We start from the raw sequence: 16,541 nt of genomic DNA on the forward strand, positions 1-16,541 counted from the left end.
GTGTATCTCATGGGATGTCAAATTACCCATGAACCTTCTGTGATACTACCCATAATCCTCTATGTACTACCACGTGTCATTACCTATTATCTTTCCTATGTAATAATCCATAAATATTTTATCCTTGACTATATAACACTGTAATAATAGAAACTACACGTGACACACATAGAAATATAACCATACACATGTCCTTGCACAATAGCTCCCCTCTAATCTACGTACTTAGATGCTCTTAATCTGCTGAGCTTAGTCTGTACCCTGCTCTATCCTTATACTTTACTTTGTACTGTTGCCCATCTGTGTCCTGCTCCATTCTCCTACTCTGTCATGTTGCTCTCCTCTGCTCTGTGCAAGGATGTGAGACCTAAGAATAATGTAAACCCATTTTGAGGACTTGCTATTTTAACCCAAGTCTACTCTACTTTTGAGACTCCAGTGTTTGTGTGTGTGAGGACAATGCCTAGTTGAACAATGTCACTGGCTATTGAAGCTTCCTGTCCTAGGATCCTGGCTGGGCAGTGTGTAAAGTCTAAAATTAAAATAAAAAAATATACAGTGCTGAGGACAGAAACGTTACTACTTCTACAACATATAGATACTATATGTTTTATAATTAAAAAACATAATTTATTGGCACCATCATATACATTTCTTAATGTTCAATAACCAATCGCTGTTTGGTGCACCAAATAAAGTAACAAGCAAACCACCCACAATGGCTACATAAATGCAGAACTTGTTTGTAGTTATATATTACTGCAGTGTGTAAAGTCTGCATTTTGGCTGAAGTTGATGAATCTGGATGTACTCTGTTTGTCACTGTTGCTGAGTCCAAGCAATGTGCTTGGTAATGCAGTTTAATAATTATGATGACGTATTTGTAGTTTGCAGATTGAAATTAAATAGCTGGACATTTGAACTCACTTATAGTATGAAAATGTTGCATTTTAATCTGTTCATGTAAAATAAGATGTCTGTTTTCATATATTCTATTTCCTGCAGATGGATGCAAACACAGGAAAATCTCAGAAGGAAAATTCATTGTATCTACAGATTATGAAATAGAAGATGATAAAATCACTCAAGATTCTCCAGGAGGAAACCCCATTGCCCTAAATATACATCCAATACTTCACAGACCAGAAAAATCATCTGATCCCTCTAATCATGAGGATTGTTCCCCTGATAACAAAAGCTTTACCGTTACATTATCTCTTCATAAAAAACAGAACACTCACAGATGTGAGAAACCATTTCCATGTTCTGATTGTGGGAAATGTTTTACACGAAAATCAAATCTTGTTGAACATCAGAGGACTCACACAGCTGAGAAACCATTTCCATGTGCTGAGTGTGGGAAATGTTTTACACGAAAAATACATCTTGTTGAGCATCAGAGAACTCACACAGGTGAGAAACCATTTTCTTGCTCTGAGTGTGGGAAATGTTTTACACACAAATCAAATCTTGTTAAACATCAGAGAACTCACACAGGTGAGAAATCATTTCCTTGCTCAGAGTGTGGGAAATATTTTGCATGTAAATCTTCTCTTGTCGAACATCAGAAAACTCACACAGATGAGAAGCCATTACCATGCACTGAGTGTGAAAAATGGTTTATAAACAAATCAAAACTTATTAGACATCAGAGAACTCACACAGGTGAGAAACCATTTTCATGTTCTGAGTGTGGGAAATGTTTTACACAGCAGTCACAACTTGTTGAACATCGGCGAACTCACACGGGCGAGAAACCATTTCCATGTTCTGAGTGTAGGAAATGTTTTAAACATAGAGTAAGTCTTGTTAAACATCAGAGAACTCACACAGGCGAGAAACCATTTTTATGTTCTGAGTGTAGGAAATGTTTTAAGCATAAAGTAAGTCTTGTTAAACATCAAAGAACTCACACAGGTGAGAAACCATTGCCATGTATTTAGGGTGAAAAATGGTTTATAAACAAATCAAAACTTGTCAAACATCAGAAAATTCACACAGGACAAAAGCAATTGAATATGAAACAAGGTTGCTGTGATACTCCAAATATTGTGAAATCAGTTGATTAAAATAGATGATATAGCAGTACAGAGCTTGGCACTCATAATCCAAACATTTTACTGACTCGGGTGCTCACCTCAAGCAAAATGCAAGTCATGCTGAATAAAAGGGCGGTACTCAAGGATTTGAGCCTGAAATAGTGTCAAAAAGTAATTTGAATCCATAATGTACAACATTTCAGTTAATCCAGAACTTTCATCAGTGATAGCATATGCAATATTGAATTAAATAAAGTAATATATAGACGTGTGTTACTCACCTAGGTGCAAGAGTTTAGCGTGAATATCCGCCATTCCATGCTGTAGTTAGCGTGCTGGTGAAATCGGTTAAATGAACTATGACAAACAGTGAATCCCAATAGGGAAGATAGAAAACGTATATAAAATGCATGGTGATGAATAATAGGGACATAAACTGGGCTTAACATATATAATCACTTGTATCGCAATACACTAATCATGATGCAAGGTTCAGTCGTACAAAGCTACTGTACACGGCATGAAAACAACAAGTGTCATAAAAGGATATCTGTCTCATAATGAACATAGGTTAATAAATGTGAGCAGACAAATAAATAAGAGTTTAAAAAAAACAAATGAATATAGCGGAAAAGAGAATAACTTGTGTACATAAATTATTTCTAATTATTGGGGTTTAGTACAGAAATGAAAGTAGAGAAATGGAAATCATTTCAATCCAAACTGTCCTATTGCTGGAAAACCAGAATACTTATAGAGCACAGTTCAAAGATAAATTTCCACTAAGTCCTGCTGGAGGAACTGTATTTAATCATTGGAACCAAGTGGCTTCCAGTCACAATAAGGTATTTTCTCGATCGCAACCTGGCTGATAAAGGTACATGGACATTGTTTTGTATCGCAGGATGTCTAACTTGTGCCTAACTATTACTAAGTGTCGCACCCCGTTGTTCAACTTGCTAGTAGAATGGTAGATCGATGGAGAGCCATGCGCTCTTTAAACTGCCTCAATGTCTTGCCCACATAGTATAAGCCACAAGGGGCATATCATGATGTAAATCCCAAAGCGACTGGTACAGGTTAAAGAAAAATTGATTAAATATTTAATTCCAGAATGGGGGTGATGGAATGTATTAACTGTGTCTAAATAACAACAATTTGGGCAACTAAAGCAACCCTTTCTAGTTGTTTAATAGGTCTGTTGGGGTTTAGTTGTAGTTACGTTTGTTATCAGACATTATAATATGATCTTTATCCTTTTTATAGCAGGACATTATATTGACTTTCTTTAATGCTGGAACTTCTGGGTCTGATCGTACTATAGGCCACAATTGGAGAGTGGCTTTTTTTTTACCACTTGACTGTTAGTGGAATATGTTTGAACCCATGATAGCGTAGCAATCCTGGTAGTTTTTTGTTTGTTAATCAAAGTTTAAGTTCTGTGTATTGCTTAAACTCTATCTTTGATATATATTGTCATAAGTTCGTATTGAGGTTACAGTTTCTTCTGGGGTAGACGGCTGCACTTCATACACATCAGCCAAGGATGTCTCATCAGTCCAGTGCTATGGTTTAAGCAGCTGCAGCTAGTTTTATTCAAAAGCCACAAAATCTAAACAAAAGGACTAGCCTGTAGAGCAGAGCTTCTAATTGATACACTGGAACACCCTCTCTGAAGTGAAGGACCTAGTGTTCCACACGCACATACAAAACAACAGCACTTACTGGTCATGAAGTGCACTATCTCGACAGCATCCAACTACTCCCCAGCAACACGCAGGTGCAACTCCTTATTACACAGCAATGATACAGGTAACTTGGAAAACCCAGAATGGGTCTTATGAAGGGAGCCCACCCTTCTCCCTCCATTCATACACCAGGGAACCTTATAACAGCTTTTCCTAAAACTGAAAACAAATTGTGAGAAAGTTTTCCCAAACACAACAATCTCCCTGGGGTTTATAAGAGTACAAGACAGAAGACTGTTAGGCTAGGTACACACTGAAGAATTTTCCAACCAACTATTGAAAGTCCATTTAGTCTGACGATTCATGCATAAACACTGACACGATTTACCTTCAGATATCTGGTCCTCTAGTCTTCAGCTAATGACAGCACAATATTCATTCATTATTGTCACACTGATTAAAACTGCCTTGTTATAGCTATCCACATGTCCTAACGAATTTTGTTAGCTTCTGTTACTCTGAAACCAAACATTCTGTCTCCGAACGAACAAATGAATTATTCTTTTTACAGCACTCTCTACGTTTATTCATTGGGACATTCATTGCTGGCAGCGGTTGAAAAGATCCCGACTCTGTAAACTCTGGAGATCGTGAGCATGAGGGCCTACACACTACATGATTGGTTGGAAAATATTAAACAGTACAACCAACCAATGAAACGATGATCGGCACTTTGGGACGACTTTAGATCATCGTGTCACTATACACACACAGTATCAGACCAAACGGGTGGATGTCGGCTGATTGGAGGTTTTTCGTGCAGTCATCGGGCCAGTGTGTACCCAGCCTTAGATACATATCTGCCTTCAACTTTATCTGTGCTTATGTCACTAAATATATAGATATGTATGTAATAAAAACGTTGAAACACACCTGTGAAATGTAGTTATTATTATTATTAATATTTATTTATAAGGCGCCACAAGGCATCCGCAGCGCCGTACAGAGACAAACAAAATCACAATACAATGGGAGACAGCACAGTACAGTAAACACAGCAACTCAGTACGCTCAATGCACAGCTAGAGAGGGCGGGGGAGGAGGGCGCGGAAGACAGGGAGACCCCCAGGGGGGAGGAGGGAGCGAGAGTGGACGTGGGGGGGAGGACCCTCGAGGAGGAGGGCTAAGTAGCTGGAGAGCAGAGTTAGAAGTGGTGGAAACAGGAGGAGAGATGGCCCTGCTCAGAGGAGCGTACAATCTAGTTAATACAGGCTTAATACAAACTTCTTGTTTTTCTTAAGATTATGTAAAGTGAAAAGAAAATTAAATAAGGGAGCATCTGTTAAGGGGATATCATGTATAAAGTATATGGGACTAGTGAGTGTTGGGGGTGGGAGTGGTTATTGGTTGGCTATATATGATCTATTATTTTACTATTCCCTATAATGGTCAGCTAACAGGTTCCTATATTGTGTCATTTCCTGTAATTCCATATCGTCATGTATATTGGCTACCTACCCTAAGCCATTAACACTTAGGGGTAGTTGTATCAATCAGCTGTCACTATAGAAAATGGCAGTTTAATTAAAGATGTTCCTCCCATTTGGTTCTTTGTGTTCCTTTTCTTAGTTTAGTGGAGTGCTCTCAGAGTGGATTTGGTGTTCCTTCGGAGTGAAGTGGTTTCGTGATACCTGAACATCACCACTTTGATCTTTTTCTGTGGATCCAGAAGACCACCCACATTCTGCTACCATCTCTTTCTTCAACAGGACAAACTAGTTCAGGGTGTAAATGTATTAAGGATCGATTTTTGCAATGCACCGATTTTTCGGCGACTTTGACAGTGACATTTAAAACAGCAATGTGTTTAAAGGCAAACATGCAACTAGTACACCAATGTCCAACAAGAGGAATAACATCAAGCAACCACTTCATTCCAAAGAAACACCAAACATTAGCTACTCTGGATCACCCCACCGCACTAAGAACAGGAACAACACCAAACAAGAGGAACATCGCCCAACAACTTCGTCTCTCTAAAGCAGTGCACCTGAAATTATTTCATCACATATACTGCTATCTACCACTCCTATCGAAATGCTCTGGACACTTCTAAACAAACTTACACTATATGGACAAAAGTACCTGGATGTTTGACCATCACACCAAGAGGGACTGTAATGACATTGTATTCAAATACATATACTTTAATATGAAGTTAGTCCCCCTTTTGCAGTGATGGCAGCTTACACTCTTCTTGGAAGGCTTTCCACAAGATGGTGTTTCTGTGGGAATTTGTGCCCATTAATTCTGTAGAGCATTTATGAGGTCAGATACTGAGGTTGGACGAGAAGGCCTGGCTCACAATCTTCGTTATAGTTCATCCCAAAAGTGTTCGATGGGGTTGAGGTCATGGCTCTGTTCAGGCCAGTCAAGTTCTTCCACACCGAACTCATCAAACCATGTAGTCTTTGCTTTGTGCACTGGGGCACAGTTATGTTGGAATAGAAAAGGGCCTTCCCCAAAATTTCCACCAAGTTAGAAGCATAGCATTGTCCAAAATGACTTGGAATTGTTATGTGCGTATTGTCGCTAACCAATAACGATTGTCGAACCTCGATTTGTGTTTCCAACGCACAAAGATTTATTCGTAAATAGTAGAATAATATGCTCAAGCGAAGTGATAATAAATACAGCCGTTACTTATCGCAGGCGCTCTGGATCCAGTGTGCAGTCATTCAATCCTGAAGTCTGGGGACAAGATGTCTGGACACTAGATGTGAAGCTGCTGCTTATATACACACAAAAATACAATAACACAATGAAGATGGTATAGCTTGCATCTATTGGTCCAGGTCTCAGGAAGGTCCAAGGGGTTGTCAATCATTGGCTAGTTCATCCTAAGGAATCCAAAGGAGGGGGTCATCTCTGCAGGGGGTATGCTCTGCTCTTCCCGCCAAGATTCCTTAGTCTTAAGTAGTTCATAATTCCCTATCATTCATAACTCGTGTATGCACTCTGCGATTCCCTCGCAGAGTGAACCAAACAGTAGGATATGTAAAGAGGTTTATTATGATACCACTCATGATATGATTCCTTCAACCTGTTCCGTGTATTTCACTAATATGCATGTAACTCTGATATAACATATAAATACTAATATATTTCGACATAACTGACTGTGTTGCAACTACCATTAATGTGTACTATTTTATAAGTATGCGTGTTTGTGCGAATGTATGGTAAAAGACCAAATACTGTTGCTGCCACGTGTAGTGGATGCGTACGCCCTTTCACGCCGTAGCGTGCCCTTGTACGCCGTAGCGTACCGTACGCATCTTTTCATCAACCAAGTTTGCTCGACTTCAATTGAAATGACTTTATCCAATTTGCTGACTTCGACAGCTCCACCCTTTGATAGTGTAATAAACTATCACCCAATCACCGTTTCAAGTTCAGGGTTATACAATACTTCTTTACAGACCATGATCTCGGTATCTGGTACCACCCTTTCAGTCTCTTTCTCAGTGTTACTCCTATTAGACCATTTTCCACACTTCAACACAGTAGGAACACATTTGACAACTAAACCAATTGCTAAGATGACACCCAGTATAAGGAGAAGGAGCTTACCTACACTAGCAACCATTTCCTGTACCCACTCCCCCAGACCGGAGAACCATTTCACAGGGTTCAACCACGAGAACCAACCCGCCACCTTTTCCCCGACCTCATATAACGAAGAATTATGGCTCTTTCGAAATTCCCATTTCAGCTGCAAAATTTCATCCATCTTCTGGTCTATAACCTCTTTAGGGTCATCCGTATTATTAGTAATGTACGTGCAACATTTGACACCGAACTGGGTGGCCAGTGTCACACAGTACCCACCAGTAATAGAGGTGAGATAATTTAGTACCAGTCTATGTTGCACCAACTCCTTCTTGTACGCTTGTAGCTCCCTTCCAGTATACCTGAAAGTGTCATCATACATCTCGGTGATATTATCTATTAATTTAGCTAGGTCTTGGATATATTTAAAGTTTAATGTTCCCCGAGCGGTCCTGGTGAGATCTAGAGCAACCAAAACTTGGAAACCAGCAGTTTCACTAATCAATTTTGTAGCTATGGGTTCCTCACCAGGAATCATATTTCTCTTGCCACGGTGTTCATACTGTGTGTGTGTATGTATGGTGGTGATGTAGTCTTGTGAATACCAACCATTTTTTCATGAGTAATAGTCATGATTTCAGGAACCAGTTTAGCGAAGAAACACAAGCCCTTGGAACTCGGAGTCACCCAGGAATAAGCTTTCCTTCCACAAACTAAATACACATCATCAGGGAGAACATAAAGAACAGTATGCCCATGAATTATATCACACAGAGTTTTGATAAAACTACCCATGCCTAGTGTCTCCATTTGCTCTAGACACGTGTCGGCATTAATGACATTTTTACATTTATCTGTAGAGACTTTTCCAATGGATACCTTCTTATGTTTGGTTATACGCCCTAATTTGTGACTTCCATCAAAATTCCTGCCTATTAGTGACCTTGTGAGTCTCCCTCTAAAATGAGTGTGGCGAGCCATTGTCTGATCTGATGGGTCAGCCTCCCAATTCTCCAGGCGCTTTGCATGAGATATGTTTAGGCACAGCAAAGATCTGCCTATGGAGTATTGTCGAAGCGTCAGACTAGGGGACCTAGTGTTATTGTACCTCCCGTCTATGGGCCTCCCACCCCTCAATTCGAGTACTTCGGATATGTTTAGAGGGAATGGCACTAGTCCTATATTATGCTGCCCTTGCGGCACGTGAGAGCACACCCAACACTCGGTCTGGTTTAGCACCTTACCCACCAGGGAGTGATAATCCTCCAAAGGATGCCCGCTTATATTCAGAGTACTGGGGGACTGGCATCGTTGGATGCATCTCTCTTCAACTAGGGAGTCGCAGAATTTGCATATACAATACTCGTCAGACAATAGCCCCTCACATTGCCTCCGAGTTCCTGAGCTAGCAGACCTTTTCATAACCCCCGGACCAAGTTTGATAATGGGCTGCTCTGAGTATCCTAATAACTTTTCTTCTGCCTCCATTTCATCCGTATCACTCCCAGAACTCTCCTCCGTCCTCCATCCTCCTTCACAAAAATAGAATGTCCTAAAAAAATAAAAACAAGGAAAATCCTGGAACAAAAGAAAACAAAAACCGCCACTCCATCGCTGGAAGGATAGTTCTGGGGCAACGTCTCTGGTTCAGGTGTCTCGACTGCAGGCTTTAGGTCTCCCGGAACAGACTCACGAGTGACAGATCTATGTCGTTGGTCTTAGCTTTATCTTGCACTTTCTCCAGATTATGGACTCTCCTGCAGTGGGTGGAATGGACCCAAGTGTCTCTCTCTGCAACCTTCAGTGATGTAGTACTGGTCAGCAGCACTTGGTACGGGCCTTCCCAACAGTCTGTTAAACAACCTGAACGTAAGAAATTGTGGATCATAACACAGTCTCCAGGTTCAACATCATGACAGTTCGTTTCTGGCATACCAGGTGACAGCATTTTTAGTTTTTGTTGCTGTTGCTTTAGCTGTCTACTCATTCTTATAAGATATTGTACAGTCACTTCATTATTACACTTCAAGTCGTCTTGTGGACTCACGATCAAATGAGGTTGTCGTCCGAACAGTATCTCAAAGGGGGACAGATTAAGAGGAGGTCTAGGAGTGGTCCGAATGCTATGGAGGACCAATGGCAAAGCCTCAGGCCATGCCAACCCAGTTTCAGCCATTATCTTACCAAGCTTGTTCTTTATAGTACCGTTTACTCTCTCCACCTTACCACTGGCTTGTGGTCGGTAAGGGGTGTGAAGTCTGCTACTGATTCCCATGAGTTTACACATGTTTTGGAAGATATCACCAGTAAAATAGGTACCCCTATCACTTTCAATGATTCTAGGGATACCGAACCTACATACAAAATCTTGTACAATTTTCTTTGCAGTGAACAAAGCAGTATTAGTGGCTGCTGGATATGCTTCTACCCAACCGGAAAACACATCAATACACACTAACACATACTTTAGATTCCTGCACGGTGGTAATTGGATATAGTCAATTTGTATTACCTGAAAAGGCCTGTCTGTAGGAGGGATGTGGGATGGCTCAGTTGGAATAGTTTTTCCAACATTTTTCCTCAAACAAGTAAGACATGACATTGCTTTCTTACCAGCCTGAGAGGAAAATCCGGGAGCACACCAGTATGCTCTCACCAGTTTGCACATACCTTCTTTACCCAGGTGAGTCAGACCGTGTGCTGCTTCAGCCAGGCTTGGATAGTATGTTCGGGGAGCTACAGGCTTACCTTGTCCATCCCTCCAGAGTCCTGAGGACTCTTGACCACATCCCTTCGCCTTCCAGACCGCCTTTTCCTGCAGGGAACACAAATCTTGTATTTCAATTAATTTCTGCATGTCTAATGTCTGAAAAACCATCATAGTCTCGGTCGATACAGTCATAGGTCGCCCTGCTGCCCTTTTAGCAGCTTCGTCTGCCCTGTTGTTGCCCAATGACACTGGGTCTTCTTCAAAGGTATGAGCTTTGCACTTTATGACGGCTACTGTTCTGGGTAACTGTATCGCTGTCAGAAGTCCTTTTATGTGTTGTGAGTGTGCCACTGGTGTACCTGCTGCTGTCGTAAAGTTTCTAAGACGCCAAAGGGCCCCAAAATCGTGCACTACCCCAAAGGCGTACCGTCGGTTGTCAGGTGTCTTAGCCCCTTAGTGAGGCAGTGTCCTAAGTATTTGACCTTAGTCTGACATGGCTGTAATTTATCCTTTGCCACCTTGTGCCCTGTTTGTGAAAGATGAAGCATCAACAATTTAGTATCATGTAAACATGACATAAAAGAATCAGAGCACAACAACAAATCATCCACATATTGAATTAGAACAGACCCATTGTGGGGTTGAAAGGATTGCAAACAGTCATGTAAGGCTTGGGAGAAAATACTGGGGCTGTCAATGAACCCCTGGGGTAGTCTGGTCCATGTGTATTGCACTCCCCTGTAGGAGAATGCAAAAAGGTATTGGCAGTCAGGGTGAAGAGGGACTGAGAAGAAAGCAGAACATAGATCAATGACAGTAAAATGACTGGCAGACAGTGGAATCTGCATGAGGATGACAGCTGGATTCGGCACTACGGGGAATTGGCTCTCAACGACTTTATTAATTCCCCTTAAGTCCTGGACTAATCTATAGCCCCTCCCCCCATTCTTTTCACAGGGAAAATGGGACTATTTGCTGTACTGGCTGTACGAATTAAAATCCCTTGTTGTAACAGCTTCTCAATAACAGGATATACCCCTAGTTCCACCTCCGGTTTTAATGGATACTGTGGGATTTTTGGAGCTATCCTACCACTTTTTAGATTGACCATGACAGGGGCTACGTTTGCCATCAGTCCAGTGTCCTGTCCATCTCTGGTCCATAGTGAACCTGGTATTTCCAGCAACATCCCCTTTACTTGAGATGGACTGTGTTCTATAACAGGAGAGTGTAACATTAACCTTTGAGGGGTGTCCAATATATCCTGCACCTCATGTGCGACCTTCTCCGGTATATCTAAGAACACACCATCAGAAGTACAGTATATGACACATCCCATTTTACATAACAAGTCTCTCCCTAGCAAGTTAGTAGGAGCCGCCGCAGCCAAGAGAAACGAATGCTTGGTATGCAGGGGCCCAATAGTAATCTCAGCTGGTTTAGTTAGTGGATAATGCAACACTTTTCCCGTTACCCCGATGGCTGGAATTGTTTTACTGGTCACCTGTAGATTGAAAGGAGAGGTTATCACAGACCGGGCCGCCCCTGTATCTACAAGAAAAGTTTCTTTCCTACCAGCTATGTCAACTATCATTGTTGGTTCTTCACTCTGACTCTCAGTTAACCTCACTGGCTGTAGACTACAGGTATGACCTGACCCCTAGCGCTGACTATCATTTTCCCGCGCAATATTTGTGGTTATAATATGTGCGGGTAGATGTGAGTCTTCGATTCTATGTGAATTTTTCCTTGGAGGATATCTATGTGTCCCACCTCTAGGGTTGTATCTGTCTTTTTTTACAATCCCTCCTCATGTGTCCTTCTTCATTACAATTGAAAGATCTGATCACTCTATGTTTTTTTATTATGTGGGTTGTATGCTGGTGGTTGTGTATGCATCCCCTCTAGAGCCTGTATACTCACCGTCATTAACCTATCACCTTTCTCCTCCTTTGGTCTAAAAAGGTTTTTGTCGTGCTCCACAGCAGACTCCCTAAGAGAATCTACTGTGATGCCTCTCCAATTAGGTAATGTGGTTTGTACTCTGGATTTTAAATTTTCTCTAAGGCCATCCATTAATACTCCTACAGCTACTTCCCTATGATGTGGGTCCTCCCCTATGTTGGATATCCCAGTAAACCGTGTTATCGCTGCTATAGCTCTAATGAAGTAATCTGCTGCTGTTTCACTATCCTTTTGTTTAATGGTGAAAATCTTACTCCAATTTACTACTACTGGAAAATAGATGGCTAAGTGTTTGACAATTTGTTCTATATTCTTTTGGTTAATCTCATCAGTCAAGGTGTCATCTTCCTCCAACAAACAATCTTCAATAAATTTTTGTATGTTAGTATTGGGAGGATGACACGCCAATCCTTATTGGTTGGTTCGTGGGCATTTCCTACGTCTTTAACAAATTTCTGACATTTAGCTAACTCCTTTCTAGGATCTGGGAATTCAGTCATAATGGAACGTAATTCTGATCTAGTCCAGGGACAATGCATTGTAACATTTCTTAAAGGAACTACACCATCCTTATCCGGTTTCCCATTGGGAACTGATATTGTGCGGACTGGGTATGCACCCTCTGGTACACTGACTTCAGGGGACACTACAGGATTTGCTGGTTCAAGATTTAGAACGCTTTCACTCCTAGTGATCACGCTACTCTCACCTATCTCAGCCATTTTCTCATACTTGCGCTGAGCCTCTAGTACACTAACAGCATGGGCAATGGCCGAAATCACAGTGGGTTCATCTTCATCTTCTGATACACTTGTTTTAAACTGGCTTGAAACAGAATACAACTTAGCAATTTTTCTTTTTTCAGTTTTAATACCGGCTGTACTTACCGCTCCCGCCACATAAGGTGGCAGGGGCGCGCTTGCGCTGAGTTCGCCACGCTTCTCAACGGCTACTTCCGCCGTGCGCGCGCTTTTCGCCACGCCTACTTCCGCTTTGCATTCGCTGCTCTGCCACGTGTTACCTTCCATTTGCCACAATTTTAAACAATCATTATGTTTATTCCTCACTTTCGTTGAGTTAATCAACCATACTTTATCTTTTACAGTATTTAGTACCTCTGCATTAAAACTTCCTATTGTTGGGAAAGGCCTATCACAATCTTTGGTCATCTTGACCCACGTGTCACAATACACAGTTGCGTATGCACCATATTTCTTACACATGAGAAACCTCGCTGAACCAATAGGACCTTCCTTAGGCAGTACACTGACCATCTCTAGCGTATGCTTAGCACCCATGTTGAACAACACCAATCTATGCAGAACGCTTTCAACAATTTGCTACAAACACTCTACCGCTAGAGATCTCTTACTGGCCGTGAACGTATTTGCTCAAGCCGCGTCCACTCACTTCCTCTTGTATTAAACAAGGACCCCTAACACAGACAATATCACTGTGGGACCCAAGGGCTATCAGCTCCTCGATACCCTGGCTAAACCACAAAATCTGTTGAGTTTATTATAACTGGGAGAACAAAGTCGATACAATCAACCAGCCTTTCCAATATAATTCCTCCTAGCTGCTTCACCAATTCGCACTAACGGTGCGGTTAGATCGCACTGCCTACCAATACTAATTATTAGCAAACCTTGCGATCTGTTTTCGCATTCGGTATACCTGCCCTGTATACCGTCCTTCAGTTGGTCAATCCGCCTCGTCAGACAGCAACTGAGCACAATGAATAATAAACAGTGTATCTACGTTACAAAATCACACACTATACACCTTTTCTGCGCAGAAAATCAAAAGTTCCCAACAACAGTAATAATATCTCAGAGGCTTTCACAAGTAATTATATTATGCACATATAATAACTATCAAGACGATTGTTTAACCACGTGGCAAATCTACCGGAAGTTCGCGTACGCACAGCAGGAAATACACATACGTTAAGCAATGCAATACAGTTAAAATGCACAATGACAGTAAAAAGAAACAGTTTTCTCTTTTGTCCCTAGGTTCTAGTTAGCGTGCCCTAGATAATGCAAAACGGACATTCGGTTTCACAACACAGAGTCAAATTCAGGTTTTGAACACATTGCGTTCTTACCCGTATATGACGCGTCTCCACCCTTTGTTGCGGAACCGAAATCCATTGGTCTTGCGTATCATCGGCAACGAAACCTCCAAAGCTCACGAGCCCCCAAATTGTTATGTGCGTATTGTCGCTAACCAATAACGATTGTCGAACCTCGATTTGTGTTTCCAACACACAAAGATTTATTCGCAAATAGTAGAATAATATGCTCAAGCGAAGTGATAATAAATACAGCCGTTACTTATCGCAGGCGCTCTGGATCCAGTGTGCAGTCATTCAATCCTGAAGTTTGGGGACAAGATGTCTGAACACTAGATGTGAAGCTGCTGCTTATATACACACAAAAATACAATAACACAATGAAGATGGTATAGCTTGCATCTATTGGTCCAGGTCTCAGGAAGGTCCAAGGGGTTGTCAATCATTGGCTAGTTCATCCTAAGGAATCCAAAGGAGGGGGTCACCTCTCTAGGGGGTATGCTCGGCTCTTCCCGCCAAGATTCCTTAGTCTTAAGTAGTTCATAATTCCCTATCATTCATAACTTGTGTATGCACTCTGCGATTCCCTCGCAGAGTGAACCAAACAGTAGGATATGTAAAGAGGTTTATTATGATACCACTCATGATATGATTCCTTCAACCTGTTCCGTGTATTTCACTAATATGCATGTAACTCTAATATAACATATAAATACTACTATATTTCGACATAACTGACTGTGTTGCAACTACCATTAATGTGTACTATTTTATAAGTATGCGTGTTTGTGCGAATGTATGGTAAAAGACCAATTACTGTTGCTGCCACGTGTAGTGGATGCGTATGCCCTTTCACGCCGTAGCGTACCGTACGCATCTTTTCAGACAAAGACAACCAAGTTTGCTCGACTTTAATTGAAATGACTTTATCCAATTTGCTGACTTCGACAGTATGCTGAAGCATTAAGATTGTCCTTCACTGGAGATAAGGGGCCTAGCCCAAACCCCTGAAAAACAGCCCCATACCATTAACCCTCCACCAAACTTCACAGTTGGCATAATGCAGTCAGGCAGGTAATATTCTCTTGGCATCCGCCAAACTCAGACTCGCCCATCTGCCAAACAGAGAATTGTCATTCCACAGAAAACCTTTCCACTGCTCCACAGTCCAGTGTCGGTGTGCTTTACACCACTCCATCCGACTCTTGGCATTGGTCTTGGTGACGTATGGCTTGGATGCAGCTGCTCAGCTATGGAAACCCATTTCCCGCCGCACAGTTTATGAGCTTACACTAATGCCAGTGATGGTTTGGAACCCGATTCTTCTTGTCTCTTGGAGACAAGAAGAATTGGGCTTTCTCTGCACTCCATTGGTAAAGGGCTCAATTGTCTCTCTGAGAAAATCTCAGAAGAAGAGAAAGCAAAAGAAGAAAAAAGCCTGAAAGGCACTTTTATGGAGCGTCTGGAATCCACTCTTGTAAGGGGGCGATAATGTTATGATCTGTCTCGCGTCTTCTGCAACAATCCTCAGGAGGCTGTTACATCTCGGCAGCTCCTGCCTCTGGGACTATTTTGGACTCTATTGTTTATATTATCCTGCAGTACCTGTGATCTACCAGAGGGGCTGCTGTTCTGCCTTTTCCCACTACCAGGAGTTAACTAGCACAGCTGCCTATCCGAGTATTCTTTGCTGGTCATTAATGTTTCTGAGCCTGTATTTGTTTGTACCTTAGATAGCTGCCTGTTTTCTCTGTGTCTGCGGATATCTATCGTTAGCCAGTTCCTGCTTCTTTGTACAGCATTAATCAATCACCTGTATCATATCCTGGAGGTAACCTGATATTTGCATTACTCCTGCTAATTTGCTATACCTGAATAACTGATTATACACTGACCCCGTCTGTGTTCACTGCATCCTGGGTTGTGTTTTCTCTGTAGTAAACAGTTGTTTTCATCATATGTCTGGCTCCGTGGCTATAATTGAAAGACCTGCTTTGTGAAACAGATTTTGTAACACGCTCCACTTATCTAGAGGACAGAACACATAGGATCGGCAGCCCAGCAACAAGCTCTTGAAGGGACACATCAAATAAACTCCTTCGGCAGGACTACTTGATCTGCTACTTAGTACGACGGACAAAGGTTTATAAATTATCCCCCGTTAAAAGAGTCTTACTGGACTTGTATTACGTCAGACCAATTCACACTTAGGGGGCCTATTTATAAATCCTCTGTAAATCTGATGTTTTCGGAGATTAACTGCAAAATTGTGATTTATGATCACTGCATCGCAGCAGATATCATAGATATCTGTTGCTTTGCATCTGTCTTCGTTTCCCCTTAACAGTGTTTGGTGACTGCTCAATAAGCTATTTAACAATAGCCAAAAATTATTATTTTTTTCATTGACATGTACACCAGCTGCTTCAGCTGGTGTACAGTAACATAAT

The 16,541-nt window shown here is 41.5% G+C and overlaps 3 protein-coding genes across 7 annotated transcripts in view; 1 reads left to right on the plus strand and 2 right to left on the minus strand.

Moving 5' to 3' along the window:
• Window positions 1–3,341, plus strand: part of LOC142150984 (uncharacterized) — a 343,002-nt gene extending 339,661 nt beyond the window's left edge. For all 5 annotated transcript variants that reach the window (XM_075206216.1, XM_075206215.1, XM_075206218.1 and 2 more), the window contains one exon: window positions 1,006–3,341. In XM_075206216.1, coding sequence (XP_075062317.1) covers window positions 1,006–1,943 — 938 coding nt within the window. In that variant the 3' untranslated portion in view covers window positions 1,944–3,341. The remainder of the gene's footprint in view (window positions 1–1,005) is intronic.
• LOC142150999 (uncharacterized) overlaps window positions 1–16,541 on the minus strand; it is a 510,250-nt gene that overhangs the window by 452,254 nt on the left and 41,455 nt on the right. The gene's annotated exons all lie outside the window — the stretch shown is intronic.
• Window positions 1–16,541, minus strand: part of LOC142150982 (uncharacterized) — a 206,489-nt gene that overhangs the window by 155,037 nt on the left and 34,911 nt on the right. The window lies entirely within an intron of this gene.

The sequence above is a fragment of the Mixophyes fleayi genome, chromosome 4 (genome assembly GCF_038048845.1).
Source record: "Mixophyes fleayi isolate aMixFle1 chromosome 4, aMixFle1.hap1, whole genome shotgun sequence".
NCBI lineage: Eukaryota > Metazoa > Chordata > Amphibia > Anura > Limnodynastidae > Mixophyes > Mixophyes fleayi.